The sequence below is a fragment of the Asparagus officinalis genome, chromosome 8, assembly GCF_001876935.1.
Source record: "Asparagus officinalis chromosome 8, Aspof.V1, whole genome shotgun sequence".
Taxonomy (NCBI): Eukaryota; Viridiplantae; Streptophyta; class Magnoliopsida; order Asparagales; family Asparagaceae; genus Asparagus; species Asparagus officinalis.
This window is the reverse complement of record NC_033801.1, coordinates 105,634,395-105,660,146: the sequence shown is the minus strand read 5'-3', so window position 1 is coordinate 105,660,146 and position 25,752 is coordinate 105,634,395. Positions and strand designations below refer to the sequence as shown.

The 25,752-nt window shown below is 32.0% G+C and overlaps 2 protein-coding genes and 1 pseudogene across 4 annotated transcripts; 1 reads left to right on the top strand and 2 right to left on the bottom strand.

Annotated features, from left to right (window-relative positions):
• Positions 907–5,731, bottom strand: LOC109822834. 3 transcript variants are annotated; one of them, XM_020389093.1, is made up of 7 exons: positions 5,676–5,731; positions 4,840–4,906; positions 4,281–4,325; positions 3,336–3,446; positions 1,591–3,169; positions 1,346–1,508; positions 907–1,267 (listed from the first exon to the last, which is right to left on the bottom strand). In XM_020389093.1, the coding sequence occupies exons 5-7, from the start codon at positions 1,924–1,926 to the stop codon at positions 1,026–1,028; spliced, it is 741 nt and encodes a 246-aa protein (XP_020244682.1). In that variant the 5' UTR covers positions 1,927–3,169; positions 3,336–3,446; positions 4,281–4,325; positions 4,840–4,906; positions 5,676–5,731; the 3' UTR covers positions 907–1,025. The 3 variants fall into 3 exon arrangements, with proteins under 3 accessions (XP_020244682.1, XP_020244681.1, XP_020244683.1); XM_020389092.1 differs by having other exon boundaries at positions 5,672–5,730; XM_020389094.1 differs by lacking the exon at positions 5,676–5,731 and adding an exon at positions 5,320–5,663.
• On the bottom strand, positions 10,809–12,150 carry LOC109821649 (annotated as a pseudogene).
• Positions 19,101–25,527, top strand: LOC109822576. The gene is made up of 6 exons (XM_020388791.1): positions 19,101–19,160; positions 24,180–24,352; positions 24,575–24,839; positions 24,931–25,030; positions 25,101–25,225; positions 25,304–25,527. The coding sequence occupies exons 2-6, from the start codon at positions 24,185–24,187 to the stop codon at positions 25,387–25,389; spliced, it is 744 nt and encodes a 247-aa protein (XP_020244380.1). The 5' UTR covers positions 19,101–19,160; positions 24,180–24,184; the 3' UTR covers positions 25,390–25,527.

Here is a 25,752-nt window from a genome sequence, read left to right as displayed (position 1 = left end):
CTCGTTCTAAAGCAAGCAAGGTCAGTGGAAATTAGGATCACATGTAAGTATTAATCATGGTTTGAATGTTTTGGCAGGTATTAGAAGGAGGAATGAGGAAGCAAGGATGGTTGGCATGAAAATCTGTAAGTGTGGAATGGATTGTGGGTATTATACGTCATTTACAGATAAAAATCCTGGGAGAAGGTTTTATAAATGTCAGAATCCTAATGGTGGCTGTGGAATATGGGAATGGTTTGATAAACCTGTGTGCAATGTGTCTTCTACTCTATTTCCTATTCTACGAGATGAAATACTTAACTTGAGGAGTGACTTAAAGCTCAGGGATAGGCAGATTCAAAGAGTTGAGGCCGAAGTGAAGGCTTGTCATGTTGAAAATGCTAAGTTTAGAGACCAGCTCCAGGTTTTATACAATGAGAACACTTGCTCTATGGAAGAAATATCAAATTTGACAGATGTGAGATTCAAATTAGAGGGTTTGCTTCAATTGGAGACTAGGAGGATGATGTTGTTCAAGAGAGGAAGTTTGATATCTCTTTTATTTGTAGTAGTTTTTATTTGCGTATTTTTTTGTTTATGGACATGGATATGTAATGTTTAAGAGCAAATTGTATGAATTATTGAATTTAATGAGAAGAAGCATTGAACATGAAGATCTGTCACTGTCTAAGAGAAAATTTTGTCATGGTATACCCTGTTTTCATGAATTTTCTTTGTACGTAAACCTGTACAATATAGTTTTCCTGTGACAAAGCGTACTCACAAGTTTAAGTTCATGCCCAGAAGCTCATGTTCACATTGCACAATCAACATACTAACCAGTAACCACAAGCTGTGTAAAAATACACCTTGCAAAATAAACATAATCAGATTTTCATGATCACCATTAGTTTAACTATTTGCACATAGTCACATTGTACAAGAGTATGTGTTCGTCATGTTTACAGTCACCATCAACAAGTAAAAAGTCATTCAATTACATAAAGTCTATATATTACCAAAAACTAAACTATAATTACATATAATTACAACTCACTATTATGTGCACATGAAGCCTGTGTATGCTCCTCTTTGTGTACATCCTGGGTTGAAATTAGAGTTGAATCTTGTATGATTGTTGCTTGAGAGGCACTTGGATCTCTATAAGCTACTTCACCATGATCACCATGCCATATGCCAAAACCCTCTAGCATAATGACTTCATTATTTCTTCCTCTGCCTCGACCCCTTCGTCTATCACTCCTTCCTCTAGCATTTTGAGATTGAGCTTACAGAATACATAACAAATTCATATATCAGTAGGAATCTATATGAAAACTGCACAAGAATATGTATTGTTCATTACCTCTAGCCATTGCTCTTATATTTATGAAAACTTGAGATGGTGGAAGAGGGTTAGTTTGACTAAACTCTTCAATAGAATTGTTAGGTCTTGTTTTGCTCCCCTTTGGTCTTCCTCTTTTCTTCTTTCCACTTGTGCCTTCATCAAGAACTTGAGATTGATTTTCCTAGAAGTAAATCAATGGAGAAGTTAGATAATACGATTGCATATGAGATATTTAAATATCTAAACAATTATCATTTTAATACCTGTTGATGTGTTGGCCTTGGAGGATGTATTGCTGCATCAGGACAACTGGGTCTTCTATGCCCTGTTCTATGACAATTACTACAGTTTTGTGTTAATCTCTGCTTTGATGACCTAGAAGGATGCTTAGAACCTTCAGATGAGTCTCTCCTCCTAGCAGTTTTGGGTCTCCTCTTTGGCCTTATAACAATATTTGGGGGTAACACCATTCCCTCTCCCTCTGTATCCCAATAATTACTCCTTTGTAATGGATTCAACATTCCTCTATAGGCAATCAAATAGTTTTCTTGAGAATACATCTCTGATAAGTACATTTTAGGTTTCCTACTCATCATCATCACTTCATACTGTCTTATGCGTCTCACTATCTTCAGATTCTGCCGAGTCTACATCTCCACCATCACCAACATTTGAAACCCCTACTCTTACATCAATTCCCCCTCCAACACTTTCATCTACATTCTTATCAGCCTTGATTATTTGCTTTCCCTTTCTTGATCTATTCCTTGTACTAAACTCATCAAATAATTCATCATCTTCACCATCATCATCATACAATGGCTCTGTGGGATCAATTCTGAAATTTTCATCCTCCACTGAGTCATCATCATCATCACTAGAAGATGTTTCTGCAGCTTTGTGAGGAGGTGAATTGGAGGGAATGGGCAGTTGTGATTTGGAGGAAATGAGCAGTGGTGAAATAGTAGGTTTTGAAATACTCCATTGGCCCTCTTTTACATTTAGTCTTTTTTTGGCTGTTAACTTCGTTCTCTTAGTCAGAGGAATATTTCTTTTAGGCTGCGTTTGGAAACTAAAATTTGGATTTGGAATATTAATTTAAAATCAAAGGATTTTAAATCTAGGATTTAAAATCCATGATTTGATAGAATCTTTTGTTTGGATGCCTTTACAAAATGCAAGGACTTGAAATTAAAGATTTGAAATATAATGTTTGGATACACTTTATTATACATGAACTTGGATTTCAGAGATAAGGAGGACCATTCTATGAATAATTTATGACATATACATATAGTTAACATATATGAGTACCATGCTACTTAGTCCAAGCCTTTTTAAAAGGAAGAAAGACCTGTCATGCACAAATAAAACTTTGAGAAGTGATTCAAAACCAAATTGATTACCTCGATAGAAATTATAAATACTCATGCAAACATCTCATCCTTCATGAATCGATACGAGAGAATACAAAAAATAGTAATAATGTCCAAAATATTCATTATAATAGCATTTTTTCATGGTTTTATCCACTACCACGTTGACCTTTAATCTCCAAAATGACAAGAGTACTACTTTAAAAATAGCCATGATAAAAGACTTGACGAAACAAAAGAGTATAGCGAACAATCCACATAAGAACCTCTAGGCTACACAATGTCTTCATCTAAAACACAACATACTATAGGTGGTAGATAACCATGATTTTCTACAACAAGCCAAATTAGCATAACATAAACTACTAAAAGAAACCATAACAAGAATAGTCTATTTATCCTTCAAAGTTTTCTCCTCCTTTTTCTCCTATGCTTCCAACTCATGCCTCGGAGAACATATTGGATCCTACATTAAAAAATTTAGCATTAATTAGTTCATGAAACAAAATACGCTCTAAAACATAAATAATATCTACTACAAAGGCAAATCACAACTATAAGTGTGCATATCACGATTAGCTAAAGCTGAGTCTATATCACAATTTTTAAATCCTAGATTTAAAAATGCTTACCAGTTACATTAGCCTTTCATAACTTCTAACAACTTTAGCTGTCCCTCAAGGAAGCAGAACTATCAGTCCACAGCTGAATCCAGAGCATCCACATTTTTTTTCAAAACCTTTCTATTGTTAGAACTAAGAAATTTACACATGGTTCAAAACACATGAATTTTAATAGCATTTGAAAGAGTTTCAATCATCACCATTTAAATAACACCTAGAGCCAATCAAGTTTCTCTTTGATCAAGAAGAATTTTATCTAAATTCCCCTACCACATAGTTACATTAGTACAGTGTTACTTAAAGGACCTAGACGCTTTCAGTCTTCAAAACAGTCTAGAATTATTTCAAATATTCTCAGAAACCTTAGAAGCACATGAACCCAAGCTTATGACTATGTTAGGAAGAAATACAAATCCCCTACAAACTTATATACAATATCCATGAAGTTTTTGAGTAACTGAAATTGTTGAGTAACTTCAAAAGTAATAATGTTAAAAAGAATCATATAAATAACAACAAAAATCATGAAGAGACAAAAATGTCGATTATGGGGGAAGCACAGAATAACTAAATTGAGGTTGACTATAATCTTGGCATACAGGACATATGTGTACCGCACCTTAAATTAAGAAAGCTGTCACTTACAGAGGAAAACTACAGAATAATATAAATAGTATGGATGAAATCATTATTGGTACTCCCAGAAAGAGCGTCTGGAGAAAGAATTCATGTAACAAGGAAAAAGGGAAATAAGTTATTATATCAGCAAAATACAGGGCAGTAATCCTGTCATATACAGGGAATATAATTCAAACGTGTAATATGGACAAGGCATATGCATCATATCCCCATTTCTCTGCAGCTCTTGACAACAATATAGAGAAGAGTCAAATGGAGGATAAAGTTATAGCAATAGACAGCTCCAAGGGAAGCCAAAAGAAAATTAAAGGATACAGTTGCAAAGCATGAGTTTCCATGCCCTTCAATTCTTCACTCAATCTGCAATATACAAAATTTTTATGTGATAAGACTATTAAACGGAACCGCAAAAAAAATACAAAAAGAAAACCATGTGTAGAAAAACACATTTATATCCAGGTTTCTATATTAAACAGAACCCTGCTCAAACCATTGTTGAATTAAAGATGTTGTCCCTAGGGCACTCCACCAATACCTCAAGCCCTTCTCCTCCAAATATTATATCGGAATGTTCACAAATAACATATCTTGAAGCAGCTCAGCTAAGGAACATTTCTTGGCATAATTTATCCATAACCGGAGTAGTAATACATAAAAGAAAAGCAGCATACTAGGAGATATACACCCAGTATGATGGTGCACAAAAGTTTGAATTAATTAAAGATGTAGTAAATTTATACTATTCAATCAAGTTTAGCATACATATATGATGGTGCACAAAATAAGCTGAGATTCTTGTATGCAGCTATAGACGAGATAACTATTATAAAGGTTAACATGTGCCAAGAAAATATGGTTCACCGAGTTAGTTTACCAGATTCCTGTATGGATCCAACAACATCACTGAAACACTGCATATTCTCCACCGACGTACTTGTTGCCTACATGATGTGAGTTGTCGTGTCAAAGATTCTCGGCAAATCAAAAAATGGAATCAAGATGATAAGCATGCACAAATTCTTATACTGATACATTATCAGAAATATTTGACTATTTGAGTAGCCTTTACCTACTAGAATTATATCATTCATCAAAAGAACACGAACATATCAAGGAATAAACAGCAAAATATGTCATAATATAGTAAAAATCAGAAATTGAAACACAAGCCGAGGAAAAACTATACAGCAACATCAACTTATGAATACCTATGTTTTCCATCTGCAAGATTTTGTTGTTTCTTTTCGGTTATCAATCACAATATGCTGTAAATTTGTTCTCAAATATTAAAAACTAATTTTTTTAATTGAATTTTAAAGTTTAGTACTCATCAAAACCCTAGTTCTGACGTTACCAATCAAAATTAAAACCGAACACAGCTTTCTGCGGCTCTCGGCGAACTAAATCTAACTATAGTGATGTCTAACGAATTGAATCTCAGAGAGAGCCATTCGAAGCGAGGGGAAGAGGGAGGCATAGCTGTTGGCAATGGCGATGACGTCCCTCTCAACGATCTCTAGTATTTTGAAGATCTCATTTCGATCAAGAGTAGCAATGGGCTTGGCCTCTGTTGGCTCTGATCTAGGGTTTCGATGGAAGGGGGAGAGAGAGGAGTAAGGGGGAGACCGAAATCCTAGATCAAATCTAGGGTTTCGATGAGAGAGGAGAAGAGGAGAGAGGAGACCAAGGGGAGAGAAGAGAGATACCTACATTGAGAGAGATATTCGAGATCGCCACTGAGAAACGAGAGAGGAGTTGGGATCGGACTAAGGTGGCGTTTGGTTGTTTGCAACTCGATTTGCAATGCAAGTGTTATTTGCATGCAACTGAGACGTTGCAACTCTTCTTACATGCAACAACAAATGCAATTGTTTGGTTTAAAATTTAAATTTTACAACTTATAGTTGCAGCTGTTTGATTATGCTTATAACTTAACATATGCAACTCATAAAATATTTTTAAAAATTTTTTTTTTTAAAAAGTAATATATTTTTAAAAAGTAATATATTTTAAAAAAATAATTTATTTTTAAAAAATAATTTTTTAAAAAAAATAATTTTTTTAAAAAAATAATTTTTTAAAAAATAATTTTTTTAAAAATATTTTTTTAAAAAAAATAGTTTTTTTAAAAAATATTATTTTATAAAAAATAATTTATTTTTAAAAATAATATAATATATCATTTTAAAATATATATTATTTTTAGAAAATTATATTATTTTAAAAATACATTAATCAAAAATATATTATTCAAAAAATATATTATTTTAAATATATATATTATTTTTAGAAAGTTATATTATTTTAAAAATACATTAATCAAAAATATATTATTCAAAAAATATATTATTTTAAATATATTATTATTTTAGAAAATTATATTATTTTAAAAATACATAATCAAAAATATAATTATTCAAAAAATATATTATTTTAAATATATTAATTTTTAGAAATTATATATTTTAAATATATATTATAAAAAAATATATTATCTAATAATATAATTATTCAAAAAATATATTATTTTAAATATATATTAAAAATATATATTATTTTAAAAAATATATTATATTTAGAAAAATTATATTATTTAAAAATATATTATTTAGAAAAAATTATATTATTTTAGAAATTATATATTAGTTAAAAAAAATATATTATTTTAAAAAATATATTATTTTAGAAATTATATATTTTAAATATATATTATTAAAAATATATTTATTCAAAAAATATATTATTTTAGAAAAATAATAGTGTATCCTCGGGAAAATTTTATTTTCAAAAAATATATTTATTTTAGAAAAAATATATTATTATTCAAAAATATATATTATTTTAAAAATATATTAGTTTTTAAAAAATATATTATTTTATAAAATAATATATTATTTTAAAGATAATATATTACTTTAAAAACTAACATATTATTTTGAAGAAATTATTATAATAATAATTATTTTAAAAGATTAATGTTGTTTTTTTTAAAAAAAGTTTTTGAAGAAATTATTATAATAAGAATTATATAAAAGATTATTTTAAACCTTTAATGAATTTATTTTTGAAATATTAAGTAATGATTTTGATTTTAATAAATTTAGGTCAGTTGCAACTAAGTTGCAACTATGACTTGCGGCCATTTTTGACATAAGTCATATGTTGCAACTAAGGGTTGTTTTGCAACTGTGCTTGCAATTGCAACTGTGAGTTGCAGCAAAACAAACACATGCAACTGGTCAAATTGGACCTAGTTGCATGCAACTGGAGTTGCAACCACTCCAGTTGCAGCCTACCAAACAGCCCCTAAGATATGAGAGAGAGGAGGAGTCGGGATCGGGATTTGGTAAATTCTAAGAGGCAGGATAGGATTTTAAATATGTGTATTTGGGCTTTCAAATTCTCCTCTCCAAAATAATTGGATTTGAAATCTCAGTCTCATTTAAAGCCCAAACTAAAAATTTGGATTTTAAATACCCTGGATTTTAAATCCAGGGCCCAAATCCAAGTTCACAAATGCAGTCTTAGGAGATGTAGCAATTGAAGTAGCACCTTCAATAAGGACATACACTTCTACTGGTATGGCAACATTGTGATTTGCGTAGATTTCTATCACTCTGTCCCTCAATGCATGCTCAATCATTTTTGCAAGATCTTGGTCTGAATTTAGAGGCTTTAAACCTCCACTAGCCAGTCCTACACTAGGAATAGCATAATACAACATCCTGATATTGTTATAACCATATTCTTTTGCACTAATTTTTTTAATTGTTCTAATGAAATATCTTGTGCATCACAAAACTCAACATCAAATGAACCACCAATGTACGCCACATTACTTCCGAAGTCAAATGAACCCCCATGTCTATATTTAATCATAATTTGTATAGCCATCTGCATAATTTACGAAAAAAGATAATAATCTTGTAATTAACAATCAAAGTACTAATCTCGGTTCTAGCCAATTTAAATCAAATTGCATAAACATTTTTTTAGAATCTACTATAATTTGCATATAAATGTGCCTAAAAAATCACTAACAAAGATATATATTTCAATCTATTTCAACCAAATTCAACCCTATTTATTGGAAAAAAAATCCCAACTGTGAAAACCCTAATTCTATCAAAATCACCAAAAGATCACATAAGTATAAAGAGAATCAAACATTCGCATCGGCTTCAACCCGTACCAAGTCATCGTCCTCTGAAAATCACCTTCTGCATCAACTGAGGAACACCATCACGTGGAATCCCTACAATCTATCTCCTTCAACTGTCTCCTCCACGATTTCTCACTCTCTATTTCTCCCACTCTCTCGCGTTCAAATTCTAAAAATAAAAGGGGTAAATCTGTCTTATTTTGGGTGAATTAGGATTTTAGAGGATTAATTCCCGTCTTTAAACACTATCACGTCAGAAAATCTGTGCCATATCAGCAGCTTAAAAATAGTTTAAGTCATCACGTACCACGCACGTGACGAGCTCTCGCCGGAAAACTAGTCGCCGACGAGAAAAATGGCCTTATTGGTAAGTTGAATCAATTAAAATGCCTTAAAGCAGGTTTGCCTAATTAAAATACCTTCTTGGTAAATGGGGTGGTATTAAATTACCAATATGGGTATTTAGCCTATTTTCTTTTTATTAAATTAGATTAAATTATTTTAAAGAAAGTAATTATATTGTATGTTTGATCTTTTTTCAGATCAGAAATTATAATAATTTTCATAGCACTTACATCTCCTTCAACAAATATGTGCCTTTGTTATTTTCTTCTTATTAGATTAGATTAAATTGTTTAAAAATTATGAATTATAAAATTGCAATAATTTTCACATTATTTAATTTATTTTCTTCGTATTAGATTAGATTAGATTATTTTAGAGTAATTACTTAAATTGTTTGTTTGAACCTTTTTTAGATCACAAAGTTTAATTATACTATTATTATTTAAATAGATACTGTTTTTATAAAGTTGAAAGAGAATATCACACATATCTTAGATCTCAATGCCAATTGTAATATTTACACATGGTGTTGGTTAAAATAAATTTCATGTATGAGCTTAACTTATATAATCCTACAACACCCAAACTCTTCCACATAACCAAAACAGAGTATCAATGATATATATATATATATATATTAAATGAAAGAAGAAAATTATACAAACAAAAATCATATTAATAACCTACACGCATCCACTGTTTTCAAAACCACCATTCTCCATCTCCATCTATTATATACCCACATACCAAATTAAGCTGCTGGAGTTTCCTCTCACTAACCACGCCATTGATCAACCCTCATTTTTCATTTATACTTAAATTATATAACATTCATTGCAATGAAGATTCACATGGGTCCTCTGTCTGCCTTAAACGTCCAATAAAAAATAATGTACTAAGCCTTGTAGTTAATTAATAATGAGATCTCATCATTATAAACAAACTAAGTAAAGAGTAATAATTCTTAAGAATGTAATATGTTCCCACATCTTCTACTTCAAACTTGTTAGTTGTTTATTCCTAACCCCAAGAGAGTTTTAAAATAATCATCTATTTCATAAATTTTTAAAAAAATATTTAAATAACATTTATGGTAAATATACCAATCCATGTTTATAGATTTTAACTTAAAATAAATCTAACTTATTTTATAGTAAGAAAATAAACAAAAATAATAATTTTATATTTAACCACGTGCATTATACATGCATAAGAACTAGTCATACTCCCTTTAAAAGCACGAGTTTGGAAAATCTTTTTTAGACAAATATACCCCTTTATAGTTTGAACTACCTTATCTATAATCAAATTCTAATTTTCAAATTTAATTTTAATGATGGGAAAAGATGCTCTTATTTTAGAATTAACAAAATAACCGATTAGAGTTATTTATCCGATTAGATACATCATGTTTAAAAAAAGGTTTGCTAATGATTAAAAAAAAGGTTTGCTAATGGTTAACTTCAATCTAAATTAATCTAATCGGATAAACAACTCTAACTATTTAGAATTAACAAAATAACCGATTAGTTATTTATCCGATTAGATACATCATGTTTAAAAAAATTAGTTATTTATCCGATTAGATACATCATGTTTAAAAAAATTAAAAAAAATTGTCGACAGTAAATTCATCTCCTTATCTATACATGTTATAAACATTGAGGGTGTACATACCGATTAGAGTTAAATAACAGATTAGAGTTATCTATACTTCTTATCCATAGACATGTTGGGGAACCCGATCAGAAATTAAAGAAAAAATTCCGAAAGAAATAAATTTCTAAAAAAATTCAACCCACCCGTAACACAATTCAAATCCTAATAAAACTCTAATTATAACTATTATCTTATCACATGTAATACATCATGCCTATATATAAACCAAAAAAGTACATACTTTTCATAGTAAATTCATCTCCTTCGACATGTATGTTTCTTTTCTATTTTCATGATTATTCTTTAAAAAGATTTTGTATTTGATTAAATGGTGATATTTGTTTTACACTGAAATTATTTTTTATGGCAATTGATTTTTTTTCCTTCAATTTTCATGCAGAATTTAGAGGGTTAAGGATTTGAGTGTTGCAGGTTCTCCCATCTATCATGGTAAATCTTCATGTTTGATATTATTTTACTTTAGATTTATTTGATTATATTTTCCTCTTCTATTTTTTTAAAATTTATTTCTTTGCATGCTTTTAATTAGAGAGATGAAAGAGTATCATGTAAACTAAAGAAGACACGATCCTTTCATGCACATAACACCATAGTCACAACTTTGTTCTTCTAATTTTTATTAGAAGAATAACTACAAACTATGAAAATGTTAATAGTTACACTGTGATATACTTCAGCATAGTTGCACAAACACTCTACATATAAGTTGCAGCTTCTTTCTGCAAGAAAAAACAGTTGAATACAGGAACTATGACACACCCGATATGAACATAAAATGAATTCAAATCATTTTCTAAGCAAATGCACTAACCTGATTGTTCTCGATTGCGCTTGCTATGTTTTCATCGAGAATGGCTAATACCGATCTGTTCAATTCATTTTGCTCTACCATATCAAGTAACTGACAAAAGATAGATCTTATATCAATTTCAGGAAAATTTGCTATTAAGATAAGCACAACACAATGCTTAATACAAATAAATTACTGGTTCAGTAACCATACCGTTGTTTTCTTATCTTTCGACTGCAATATTCTCATCAGTTTTTCCTTTGTTGATACAAGGTCCTTTTCCATTTTATCATATGCTTCTACAGAGAGGGATGGAAAGACATAATGTAAGAATATAAAACTGAAATTCAATACTTATGACTACATAGTTACGATATAATGGAAAGTTCTTTCAAATAACAGAGTAGGTTTTGTGATTCAAAAATATTGACCATTATATATCGGTATGACGGTCACAAACTTGTTCCTTCCAACAACACCTTTTGTATTGACTCCAGCTCAATCATTCTATCTTCCATCTCCTTCAAAAAAATATTAGTTCAAAATATACATTACTGAAAGCAATCAGATAGTTTTATTATCTAATAAGTAATAATTAGTTTTCATTCAAGTGTTTCTGGGTCTCGAGTTGAAACTTGTGTTCTATTCACAACAAATCACAGCTGTCCAAGTTCGAGCTTTATATGGTCAAAGAATTCTTTGGTTAATCTACAAAAGCATACAACAAAACAGTTTAAAGAAATAAAAACTAACACTATAGAATACTAGAAGTAATATAACTTCAGTTAGCACATAAGACTGCAGTATGATGAACCATGAACTGAAGTAAGAAAATTAGAACATTTCATCAGAATTTAATCACATAGACCAGTCAAAAACAGAGGAAAAACATATCATCTCAATAGTTCTTTCTTCCATTAGCTAACATTCACTTCAAATGAGAAAATGTGTCATTCTGCATTCAATATTACCTTTGTCTCAACCTGGAGATCTCAAACTCGAGCTCCCTTGCATCGGTGTCAAGAAAATACTCCAGCAGCCCCTCTATCGTATCCGGCGCAACCCTCGCCTAGCCATCCAAATCCAAAGTTCAATCATCATTCTTAATGATAAAATATATAGTCGTTTATGTATATTACATTAATGATGTATCAAAAGATTGATGACTCTTGAATCAGTGTAGGCGCAGGTTAGAGGGCGATTTTCATCGCGCTAACGTGCACCTCCCGCTTTGAAATGGCAAGGAAAAATGGGAAAAATGGGAAAAAATTTCTTGAAATTGGATTGAGAGCTTCTAATCCAAGTTCTTCTTCACCTGTAAAATCTCTAGATGCTGTTTTCTTTGAAGATGATGAAGAATCAGATTTGGATCTGATGGGATCTACGGGTCCAAATGGAGAGAAGAAGAAGGTTCTTTTGTCGGATTTGTTGAGCTCTGCTACTGATCCAGTTCCATCCTCCTCAAGATTCAATGGTTTTAAATCTCGTTACCTTCAAGGTGAGTCCAGTCATACTCATTCCAAATATTCTTGGGCTGTAGAGGTTGAATCTGTGGAAAATTCCTTGTCTCGACATCATGTGCCGCAATATGATAGGAATCTTGATGATAAATCTGATCTCAAGTCTAGCTCTTCTGAACTGAATGCAAAAGGAATTCTTGATGATCTGGATTCTGCTTCTTTTCTTGAATCAGACCTGAATGGAGTTAAAATTGCAAATCAAAGTCCAGTTAATAAATCTCCAATGGAGAATTTGGTTTTGAAATCTTCTAAATCAAATTTAGTTGATGATAGTCCAGTTAATAAATCTCCAATGGAGAATTTGGTTTTGAAATCTTCTAAATCAAATTTAGTTGATGATCCTCAATTGGAATCCAAGACTGAATGCCAAAATCCAGTTAAGAGTTGGGCTAGTCTTTTTACAGACAATAGAAAATCTGGTTCATGCATGAATCTAAGTTTTGTTTCACCTTCATCTAATGATACTGTGATCTTTGATGAGGAAGAATGGAATGAAGGAAATTCATTGTGGCAATTTTCCTTAATTGGCCAAGTTTTGGGCCTAAATGCAAATATTAAAGCTATGGAAAGTTATATTCATAAAGTCTGGGCTCGTTGGGTAATTCCAGAGATTTGCATTATTATTAAAGCTATGGAAAGTTATATTCATAAAGTCTGGGCTCGTTGGGTAATTCCAGAGATTTGCATTATTAAGCCAGGCATTTTCCTGTTTAAATTCAAGAATAAGGATGAAATGAATGATATTCTTGTTAATGGTCCATGGTTCTTTGGATCAAGACCTCTGTTATTGAAAGCATGGTCGAGTGGAGATGAAATTGAGAAATTAAATGACTACATTTATCTTATGTGGATTCAATTTCCTGCTCTTAGACTCAATCTATGGAACTCAAAATGTCTTAGCAAAATTGCAAGTCTTATTGGAAAACCTATAGCTACAGACAAACTCACAGCCAGCAGACAAAGGCTATCTTATGCTAGGGTTCTTGTTGAAGTTCATATGCCAGCCCCACTTCCTGATCAAATCTCAATTCAAGGCCCAAATGGTGTGATGATAAAGCAAAAGGTGATATATGAATTGAAACCAAAATGGTGTGATAAATGCAAGATTGTAGGGCATGACACAATGTACTGCAGAAGATTCCCAAAGACTCAAAGATGGGTTCCTAAAAATGCACAGAATGGTAAGAATCATGATAAACAAGAAGCTCCTGGAATCTGTGTTCAAGGCAACACTACCCCTCATGAATCAGGAATTTTAAGGGAACAAAGGCTTGTGCATGAGCCTGGAAATTTTGGACAAGTTGATAATCAAATGCACATACCTGATACTCAGGATGATCACATTGGGGAAAATCAAGGGACAAAACAGGTATCCATATCTGAGACTCCTGAAATGGATACTCAGAGTCATTTTGTGGGTTCCTGTAGTAAATCTCCAAGGAATCCTGTGCATGTGGTACATATACAAAACCTGATTTCTGGTAATGTGGAGAATAGAAACAAAGGTCTTCAGGATATAAATTCTTGGTCACTAGTGCAAAATAGCAAAGTCAGGAGAGGTTTATCCCCAGGAGCTCAAGATCCCTCTACAGTTGATAGAGGGGGGAGGAAAAAATTATGAACTGGACTTTTTGGAATGTTAGAGGATTAAATAAATCCTCTAAGCAACACTTGGTGAAACATTATATCTCGCAATACCATTTATCTTTTATAGGACTGATTGAAATAAAGATTAAAGAAGATAAGTTGCCAGTAATTGCCAGGAAACTAGCACATAAATGGAGATGGGAAGCTAATGTAGGAGATTCTGGTAAGGCTAGGATAATGATCCTCTGGGACCCCAATCTTCTGGATATTCATATGATAAACCACTCAGCTCAGCATATAACTTGTTCTGTCAAATCTCTGGATGGGAGGATCAATTGTGTAACTTCAACAATTTATGGCTATAATCAAGCAGTAGCAAGGAAGGAGCTGTGGTCAGAACTAAAACATATTCAACAAGCTATTGGTAACATACCTTGGCTTATCAGTGGTGATTTCAATGCCATGGTTGATAATGATGAAAAGCTTGGGGGATCTACTTTATCTGAGGGTGACATAAAAGATCTCAGAGATTTTATAAATGACAGTCACCTCAACCATCTCAAGACAATTGGGTGTTTCTTCACTTGGAGTAACAAACAAGACCCTAGTTCAAGAGTATGGAGTAGACTAGATAGATCCTTGGTAAATGATTCATGGTTGCATCAACATAATTCTAGTCAAGTAGAATATTTGCTACCTGGATTATCTGACCATTCTCCTGGCCTTATATCCATTTTTGATGACTTTAAATTGGGAAAGAGACCTTTCAAATTTTTCAATATGTGGATTAAACATGAAAATTTCTTGCCTGTAGTATCTAGCATATGGCAAAATGAAGTTAAGGGATATAAAATGTTCTCTGTCTGGTCAAAATTGAAGCTGCTGAGGAGTTCACTCAATGATTTAAACAGGAAACATTTCAACAATATAGGTGAACAAGTACAGAGAGCTAAATTAGCTCTAGAAGAAGTACAGAATGATCTTCAAAGCAACCTTATGCGTTCAAATCTCATTAACAGAGAAAAAGAATGCTTAGCTTCATATAACAAACTGTTGGATTGTGAACTGTCCTACTATCAACAAAAGTCCAGAATTGCTTGGAGTATCAAGGGAGACAGATGTACAGATTTATTTCACAAAATCTTGGAGTGTAACAGGCACCACAATAGAGTTTTAGCTCTTTATAAGAACACTGGGGAAAGGATGACTGACAGTGATGAAATTGCAAAGGAATTTGTGTCATACTATCAAAACCTAATGGGGAGAGCCACTGATACTATAATGCCTGATATGAATGTGATCAAATCAGGGCCGTGTCTAAGTGATTCTCAAGCTAATCTCTTGCAAAGAGCTGTATCAAAAGAAGAGATTAAAGAAGCCATTTTTTCAATGTCAGATAATAGAGCCCCTGGTCCTGATGGGTATGGTGCATGTTTTTTTAAATCAGCCTGGTCGATTGTGGGTGATGAAATCACTCAAGCAGTGGAGGAATTCTTCACTTCAGGGAAGCTTTTAGGTACATTAAACTCAACCTCTATTACTCTTATACCAAAGGTACATTGCCCTAAAACACCTTCAGATTTTAGACCAATCTCATGCTGTAACAGTCTTTACAAATGCATATCAAAAATCTTGGCAAATAGAGTTAAATCAGTTCTAGGCTACTTGGTTAATGAGGCTCAAAGTGCTTTCATCAAGGGTAGGCAAATAACAAGTAACACTTTGTTGGCCCATGAACTTGTGAAAAGTTACAGCAGAAGGAATATATCTTCCAGAATCATGTTAAACATTGATATAAAGAAGGCTTTTGATACCATAAGTTGGAATTTTCTACACGAAATGCTCAAGGGGCTTGGTTTTCCAAAAAGAATAGTTGACTGGATCATGGTGTGTATATCTACTCCAAAATACTCTATCTCCCTAAATGGTACACTGCATGGTTATTTTAAGGGGGAAAGGGGTTTGAGGCAAGGGGATCCACTCTCACCATATCTCTTTATTTTGGGTATGGAGTATTTATCAAGGAGTTTAGACCTTTTGAAACAGGATAAGCAGTTTAAATATCATCCTAGATGTGGCAAAATGAAGATTACACATTTAATCTTTGCTGATGATCTATTGCTCTTTGGTAAAGGAGACCTATACTCAGTAAAGAAACTTTATCAGTGTGTCACAGACTTTGGTAATGTTTCTGGACTGGAAGCAAATAAAGAGAAATCATCTATTTTCTTTGGTGGGGTTGAAGAATCTGTAAAAACAGCAATCAAAGATCAACTGTGTTTGACTGAAGGATGTTTCCCTATAAGATACTTGGGGGTTCCTCTAGTATGCAAAAGACTGTCTTATGAAGACTGTAATTCTCTCTTAAACAAGATTACTAGTCAAATACAAACATGGCAAAAGCACAGGAAACTCACATATGCTGGCAGATTACAAGTGATTAAGAGCATCATCTTGGGAGTTCAGATTTATTGGACTTCAAATTACTTATTACCAGTCAAAGTAACACAGAAAATAGATGAAATCTGCAGGAATTATTTGTGGGGGAGTTCAAATCTAACATCCAAAATCCCCTTAGTATCCTGGGACAGAGTTTGTATGGGTAAAAAACAGGGTGGCCTTGGCATTTTCTCTGCTTCAATATGGAATCTTGCAGCTGCCTTAAAGAATTTATGGAATATTCATGTTAATAGGGAATTAATGTGGATTAAATGGATTCATGGTACCTATCTGAAGCAAAGAGATATCTGGCATGTTAAAGCAAGATCGGGAGACTCTTGGATGTGGAAACAATTAATCAAAGCAAGGGATAAGGCTCTGAATTTCTGTGGAGGAGTAGGAAACCTCATTCAGTTGATTGGTTCTTGCTACAAGGGGGGAAAACTGAAATTATCTGCACTATACCATGCTCTAAATCCAGCCAGCAGTAATGTCCAATGGCACAATACAATATGGGAGAGCCTATGCTATCCTAAACACTCATTCATTAGCTGGTTAGCTGTCAATAACAGATTGAATACCCAGGACAGACTGTTAAGAAGGGGTATAATAAATACAAATCACTGCACTTTATGTACTGCTTCTTTTCAGGAAAGCAGAAGCCACCTATTCTTTGAGTGTGCTTATTCTAGTGATGTATGGAATTGTATAATGGATTGGCTTCAATTCTCTTGGAGATCATGCCACTGGGAGATTTTGATAAACTGGTTCAGTTCAAGATTGAAAGGAAGAGGTATTAAACAAAGGGTTAAAAGAATGGCTATGTCAGCCACCATTTATGCAATCTGGACTGAGAGGAATATGAGAGTCTTTCAGGGAAAAAACAGGTCAGTTGAACATCTAGTAAAGGGTATTAAAGTTGATATCATGACAGTGCTTCTGAACTCAAACATCTCCTCTGAAAATGTTGCCTGGATCCATTCATTGTAGAGCATGCACAGACGTGCACGGATGCTGGATATGGAATGACAGGTTCAGATCTCCACTGAGATTGCTGGAATCTGTTCACATATATAGGGCTATTGTTTCCTATTTGTAATTTCAGTTTCTTGGCTATAGCTCTGTTTTTTGAGTTTTAGCTACTCTTTTTCTGGTATATCTCACATTGGGATCATTGATGTAAATACAACTTTCATATTTGGAGATGAAATAAAAATTTTCATTTACCAAAAAAAAAAAGATTGATGACTCTTGAATCAGTGTGTTGGCATGCCTTAAATCTTAACCCTTCTTTATTATTCTGAATTTTGGGATTTTGTTTTAGGAAAGTTTCTATACACGATGCGTGAGATGAGGATTTGGAGATTGAATATTCCTTATGATAATAATTCTCACATCTCCCTTCAAATTAAAAAAAAAGACTAATGCCTGAGAATGTACAACTTATTTCAAACCTGTTACCTCTTTGCACATTTGTGATTATCATTGTTATAAGATTTGTTTGGAATTCTGTGTCTTCCACAACATAGGGTGTGTTATTCGCATAATATTGTTAACACCGAAAAGTTATTGCAAAAGCAAAATAGGGTGTGATTATCATTTTAAACAAATTTATCAATTTTAAGTGGAAAAACATAATATCAGTGTGATAATAGTAAACAATAAGCTAAAAAATTTAAGTACACGTGTGTTAATAGTAACAGCTAGATTTTATGGTATAATTATTATGGTATAATTTAAAAATATATTATGGTATATATTAATATATATAATTTATAATATATAGATTTTATAGTATTTAAAAATATATATTTATATAATAAAATTCAGTATTTATTATAATTATATATATTAATAATATAATTAATATATTATTAAATTAGTATTATAAATTATTTAATTATTTGACGCAACAGAAACTCTTATTGGATGCAAAGCAGAAAAATTCATTACAGAAAAGAAAGAGGCATGTTTATGCTAAGTTAAATCACATAATTAAGCTACGTCAATCTCTGTAGGCAAATCATAGTCGATGCTAAGTTTATGGAAACAATCAGCATTCTCTGTCCAGGCTATATCTTCAATAATTTTAAAATAATGAACATATAATTTATATCAAAATTTTATTCTCAAAATTATAAAAAAGAAAAATTAAGAAAAAAATCATACTTTCTTTAAAAGCACAAGTTAGAAAAAGCTTTCTATAGTCAAAATTACTATGTACTATTTTAAATATTTAATTTAAATTATAACATATCCTAATCATACTTATATCCTATCCTAATACCCCTTGAAATATATATAGCTCAACAAATTACTTTTACTTATAGTTTTTTTATTAGTAAACTTCAATATAAGCTCCTCTTAATTTTACTTATTCTCTTTATTTTTGAATAAAATTTGACTTATTACAATTGTTTAAAAAATGCATGTTGTTTGATTACTTACTTAGTACCATCAAAATTATTGTGTACAAAGAATAGTTGACTAATTTATTCTAAACTCCCTTGATTAAGTTGAATTGTAATTTTAAAGTATATTTTCCCCCTTTTGTTGTTGATATAATTTTCATATGGTTTTTCATTTTCTAACACATATTTTTTACTTATACGATAATATCATCTCAATTCCAATTTTGTACTCAAGATTTATTCCAAAATTACGAGTATCAGGTTAGTATTGAATATCAATGTTTTTTTATTTTAATTGTGATAGTGATTATAGTTGATCGTTTACTTTTGAATTTTTATGAAAATTTACACTAATTTGTCTAACTATCTACATTGCTCATATATATTCATAAATTAATGGTAATATGACATATTATTTTCTTTTGTAGAAATTAATTCTCTAGGGTTTGGATAACATAATTAACTACTATACAACACTTTATTGCCTAAAATGGCTTCAAGCCAAGGTTTGCATTGAACTCAATAAAAAATTATTCATATATTTTTATATTAGTATAAGTGTATGTATTTATAATAATACATGAATATTTTTTTTAAACAGAAGAGACTACTCCAATACCCAGAATTGAAAAAACAAAATATTCTCGGTTGAGTGATGAGCAAAAGAAATCTTACATTCAGAGAAGTACGGATAATAAGAGAAAGCGACACAGTAATGACTCTTCTGGTAATACTATTAATGACAAACGACAACATAAAGTTGACCTATTTTGTGGAGCCCTTCTACTGGCCTATGAGCATGAAGGTTAGTGTAGATATACTTTATAGTTTATTAAAAGAGCCATATAACATTATATATTAGTTTATTAATTATTTATATTTGTTCTAGGGCAAATACTTCATGAACCGGTATGTTCTTTACTATATAAGCTACGCACTCCAAAGTCTTGTGCATATTGTGGATCCAAAAAGTTTGAACATGAGCCTCCAACTTTTTGTTGTCACAACGGTGAAATCCACCTAGCAGATGTGAATATTCCAAATGAATTATTTGCCCTTTATACAATGCATACACCAGAGGCAATTGAGTTCCGAAGCCACACCAGAATGTACAACAGTATTTTCTCATTCACATCGTTTGGGGAAAGATTTGATAAAGAGCTCGTATCAAATAGAAAAGGAGTTTTCACATTTAGAGCATAAGGACAAATATATCATAATCTCCCGGCTCTAATTCCAAAGGAAAATAAGCCTTCATACTTTCAGCTTTACTTCTATGATACGGAGAATGAGTTGCAAAATCGATTAGGAATTCTAGACAATGCAAATATGATTGAAAGCACAACTAAGAGCTTGATGGATATATTACAAGGAAACCCATATGCAAAGTTCCTTCGCAAATTGAATGATTATCAATCTTTTGAAGAATTAAAGATACTAATAAATAGTGACGTTGCACTAGATCAACGTGTTTACAACTCACCAACAGCAGATCAGGTGGCTGTAATCTGGGTTTAAGGAAATAATGACAATGCACCATTTGAGAGAGAGATTATTGTCCATGCACACTCAGGAGGAAGACATCAAGTGAAACACTATTTTGGCTGTTATGATCCACTGTAGTATCCCTTACTCTTTCCAAATGGAGAGGTTGGATGACATCAAAATATTAAAAGAAGGGATAAAAGGGATATCAGAGTTGCCAATCAACAAAGAACTATAATACCAACTTCAATATCTCCACCTACCTTCAAATCTGCAGAAGACATATTTAACCGAGAAAGTGAAGGTAAATTTTAATTCACATTTCTAAGTAATATTATTATATATGAACATAGTTTAACGCCTAAATTTACAGGAGTCAAGGCACCAAAAACCGGAAAAGTTTCATGCCGAGATTATTATTGTCATAAGCTCCAGATAAGAGACACACGGCAATCTTTTATACTTACATCAGCAGGTCGTTTATTCCATCAATATGTTGTTGATATGTACATAAAGCTTGAAACAACAAGACTTGATTAATTTAGAAATAAACAATTAGAAATCAGAGCAGAGTTATTCCAAGGTATTGTTGAGAGTGTAGTTGCCGGGGAAACAAATGCATGCCAAGTGGGCAAGAGAATAGTGCTTCCATCATGATAAATATGTATCTGCAGAAATTCCAGACCAATCCAAACACCCGATCCTCTATGAATTGGTAAAAAACATATGATGCACGGACCTTGTGGAGAGTTGAACATGAAGAACAGTTGCATGCAAAATGGAGAATGCAAATATCACTATCCTCGTGATTTTAGCTCACAATCAATTCAAGCAAAAGATGCTTACCCAATTTATAAGAGAAGGAATGATAACAAAACAATGTTGGTCCGCAATAAAATCCTTAATAATCAGTGGGTTGTACCTTACAATCCATATTTGCTGACACGTTATAATTGTCACATTAATGTTGAAATATGCTCAGGCATTAAAGCAGTGAAGTATCTTTACAAATACATATATAAGGGTCATGATAAAGTGGCAGTAAACATTGAATATAATGAAGGAGGAAGACTTGTGAATGAAATCAAAAATTTTCAAGATGCAAGATGGGTATCAGCTCGAGAAGCTTTGTAGAGAATATATGAATTCTATCTTAATGAGATCTACCTAGCTGTCATCAACTTACAACTACACTTGCCGAATCAACAGTTTGTTTTCTATTGGAAAAATCAAGACTTATCGAAGCTCATCCGCTGGGACCATGTCCACAAGACGATGCTTACAGAATTTTTTACACTATGTTCAAAAAAATTAAAGAAGCCAACAAATCAAAATCAAAAAAGGATCAAGAAAAGGAGTTATTATATTGTGAACTTCCCGAATATTATGTTTGGGATTCGACAACAAAATGTTAGAGTCCAAGAAAACAGAGACAAGTGATAGGCCGTATAAATGGTGCTAATCCAATTGAAGGGGAAAGATATTACGTACGCCTTTTACTTACTCACATCAGATGCCCCCACCTCATTTGAGAATCTATTGACCATGGATGGAATTCAATGCACATCATTCAAACATTCAGCTCAAAAATTAGGTTTATTAGAATCAGATAATAGCATCAGAGAATGGTTAGATGAAGTCGTCATCTTTCAAATGCCAGCAACCCTTCGCTGCCTGTTTGCAACCATACTGGTTCACTGTGAGCCCGCAGATGTTAATAAATTATGGGATCGATACCTTGACTCATTATCTGAAGACTTCTCAAGGAAACCTGGTGCTATGAAAGTTTCGATTATAAACGACACCCTTTGCAACATTAAATTCTTCTTAGAGAGCATGGGAAATGATATCAAGAAATTTGATTTACTGCCTATTCAAACTAACCCTCATTCAAAAGGAAGTTCATACCCAAGAGAAATTCAAGATGAATTCAATGTACAAATTCCAGATGAAGACCTCAATGCTGAATCATCACTCAATTCAGAACAATATAATGCATACACTTCCGTACTATCACGAATTCAAGGAAATAAAAGCGGGATTTTCTTTATTGATGGGCCAGGAGGAACTGGGAAGACATTCTTATGGCCAGGAGGAACTGGGAAGACATTCTTATACCGTGCTTTGCTAGCCAAAGTAAGATCAGAAGGGATGATTGCTCTTGCTACAGCGACATCAGGCGTGGTAGCAGTAATAATGCCTGGTGGCCGAACAGCACATTCCAGATTTAAGATAAAAATCACAACAATAGAATCATCTATGTGTAGCATATCCAAGCAAGATGGAACCTCAAAGCTGATTAAGATAGCTAGATTAATAATTTGGGATGAAGCTCCAATGGCTAAACGTGTTGCAGTTGAAACATTAGATAGAACATTAAGGGATATAATGGATCAAGATGAACCATTTGGTGGAAAAGTAATAGTATTTGGTGAGGATTTCAGACAAGTTTTACCAGTAGTACCCCCGCACAACAAGATCACAAACTGTTAGAGAAAGTTTAGTAAGCTCATATTTGTGGAGCAAAATGGAAAAATTGAAACTATCAAAGAATATGAGAGCAAGAACAGATTCAACATTTAGCGAATTCCTTTTAAGGGTTGGAAATGGCGATGAACCGACAGTGGTTGATGACCTAAAAACATTGCCCACTTCTATTTTGATAAAGAATCAAAGTGATGATTTACTGAAAGATTGTCTAATAAATTCAATTTTCCCATCTTTAGATGACAACTTCAAATCCATTGACTATATGAAAGGTTGAGCTATCTTGGCAACAAAAAATGAATATGTCGACATGCTAAATGATAGAATCATAAAACAATTTCCAGGTGAAGAAAAAGAATTCTACAGCTTTGATGAAGCATTTGATGACACTAATCATCACTACCAGCCAGAATTCATAAACACATTGCTACCAAATGGACTACCACCCCACAAGCTGGTATTAAAGAAACATTATCCTATTATTTTATTAAGGAACCTGGATCCGACTAATGGGCTATGCAACGGAATAAGAATGGTATGTTAAGATTTTAATTGTAATATAATCCATGCTAAGATCATAATGGGCCAACATGCAGGGAAAGAAGTTTTCTTGCCAAGAATACCATTATCTCCAGCAGAAGATGAAGGGTTCCCGTTCAAGTTCAAACGAAAGCAATTTCTAATACGGCTATGTTTTGCAATGACAATCAATAAATCACAAGGACAAACAATTCCTCATGTAGGCATCTATCTACCTCAACACATTTTTTCTCATGGACAGCTGTATGTTGCTTTATCACGAGGGACTTCAATGACAACAACCAAAGTCCTAATAATATCAGACGGACAATTTAAAGAATATGAAAGATACACAAAAAATATAGTATACAAGGAAGTCCTCCAGCCAACAAACATGAAATGAACTTCAAAGTCGCAATAGCTATTCTAAAGGTAATTAATTTATAAGAATAATTGCGTATGTTCATTCATGTTCATTCCTATAATTTATAATTTTCAATATTGTATAATTTTTTCCCTTTAGCTTTCACTTTTTAACCCCACTCAAACTATATTATCAGTTAAAAATATTCAAAACCTTATGAGAAACAAGAATTAATAAATTCATTTTCTAAGATATGTTATATTCTATAATATTGTTCAAAACTAACATGTATAATAAATTCATTTTCTAAGATATGTTATATTCTATAATATTGTTCAAAACTAACATGTATATTTTAATCTATTTAACAGAAAATATGATTACATTGTTCAAAACTAACATGTATATTTTAATCTATTTAACAGAAAATATGATTACCGGTATTGAAGAACAAACTCAGCACATCCAAATAAGCCAACTCAAGAAGTTTCAGAAGGAATGGACCATTCATGTTATCATACTTCGAAGTGCAGATGCAACTTACAAAAATGCAAAAGGATCAGGGAAAATACTAAAGCTAATTCTTACAGACGCAAAGGTAAAATAAAATTATTTTAAATATTATATTGTTTGCCCAACATTACATCTGATCATATGAATATTGCTAAATCTCATTTTCTAATCGGTAAATTACATTAAAACACTGATAACTATCAGAATGGCTTTTTATGATGTTTCCCTGTTTACATATAATATCTAGATTAGTATTAATTAATTATATTTTCCATGCATTGATCTCTGGTGTTAATAATATTTACAGGGTAACAAAATACAAGCAGTAATGTACGGAGACACCATCGAAAAGTTTATAGATATGCTTCAAAAAAATCAAATTATTTTCATTTCAAATGGAGAAGTGAAAGGAATAAACTCAGCTTTTCCAAGTATCCACAAGTCAATTGAATTAGTACTAACAAAAGACGCATCGATCAAAGAAGCACCAACAGGATTCCACTTGGAGAACATATTTAACAACTTTGTCCCATTTGAAGAAGCATTTTCCATGAAAGATGCAACAAAAATTAGTAAGTACTTACAAACTTCTTACTTAAATCTTCAATACAAAATGAGACATTAATCTACAGAATAATAATCTTTTTATCAAATCACTTGCAGATATTCTTGCAATAACAACTAATGTTAAGTCGCCGATCAACTATATTACAAGACACAACAAACCAGACACTAGGAGGGAAATCACGCTTATGGATATAAGGTATATTCATGTTACTTATTTCCAATATCATAAGAGAAAAAATATTAACGTTCTTTTTTTTCATATGGAGTGGAATGCTAATGCGTGCAACTTTATTTGGAGATTTAGCTACAAATGAAGGATCAATTCTTGAAGCAGAAATCAAATATAAGCCTGTAATAGCATTATCAGATTTTAAAATCTCTATATATCAAGGTACATAAATTATTGCTGAAATTCTTATTAAAGATAGCTAAACATACAATTACGCCTATAATTTTCTCATTTTTGCAGGGGATACAAGCATATCGTCGCAAATTATTTCAACATTTTGCATTAACCCAAAAATAGAACTAGCTAGCGAATTAAGGGAATGGTAAGTAGAACAAGCATACTTTCATATAACCCAATAATGGAATATTATTATTTTTTAATATAATATGCAGGTTTCAATTGGAAGAAGCTGCAAAAGCAAAAGGATCTCCATCGACGCTTTTTAAAAATGCCAAGGAGATTCATATTAGTGATATTATGTATAAGTCACAGAATTCGATACAGGTACAATATTATATACATATTTTTATCTACAAATTTAAATCTAACTAAACTTTGTTAATATACAGGCACGATATTGCACATTTAAGGTAAAGATAACTACTATTTTAAATAGGCTCGAGCCATGGTTCTATACTTGCAAAGGCTGTGATAAGAAGGTTGATAAAGATGTTAGTAAAGAGTGTCTG

What these genes read in the sequence shown, in the direction of transcription:
- LOC109822834 (XM_020389093.1), bottom strand. Translation starts at nt 1,926, where the DNA reads ATGATGATGAGTAGGAAACCTAAAATGTACTTATCAGAGATGTATTCT. An exon ending in CAAGGCCAACACATCAACAG is followed by an intron (nt 1,509 to 1,590) that starts GTATTAAAATGA and finishes ATTTACTTCTAG; the next exon opens with GAAAATCAATCTCAAGTTCT. An exon ending in TATAAGAGCAATGGCTAGAG is followed by an intron (nt 1,268 to 1,345) that starts GTAATGAACAAT and finishes GTATTCTGTAAG; the next exon opens with CTCAATCTCAAAATGCTAGA.
- LOC109822576 (XM_020388791.1), top strand. Translation starts at nt 24,185, where the DNA reads ATGATTACCGGTATTGAAGAACAAACTCAGCACATCCAAATAAGCCAA. An exon ending in GAAAGATGCAACAAAAATTA is followed by an intron (nt 24,840 to 24,930) that starts GTAAGTACTTAC and finishes AATCACTTGCAG; the next exon opens with ATATTCTTGCAATAACAACT. An exon ending in TAAAATCTCTATATATCAAG is followed by an intron (nt 25,226 to 25,303) that starts GTACATAAATTA and finishes TCATTTTTGCAG; the next exon opens with GGGATACAAGCATATCGTCG.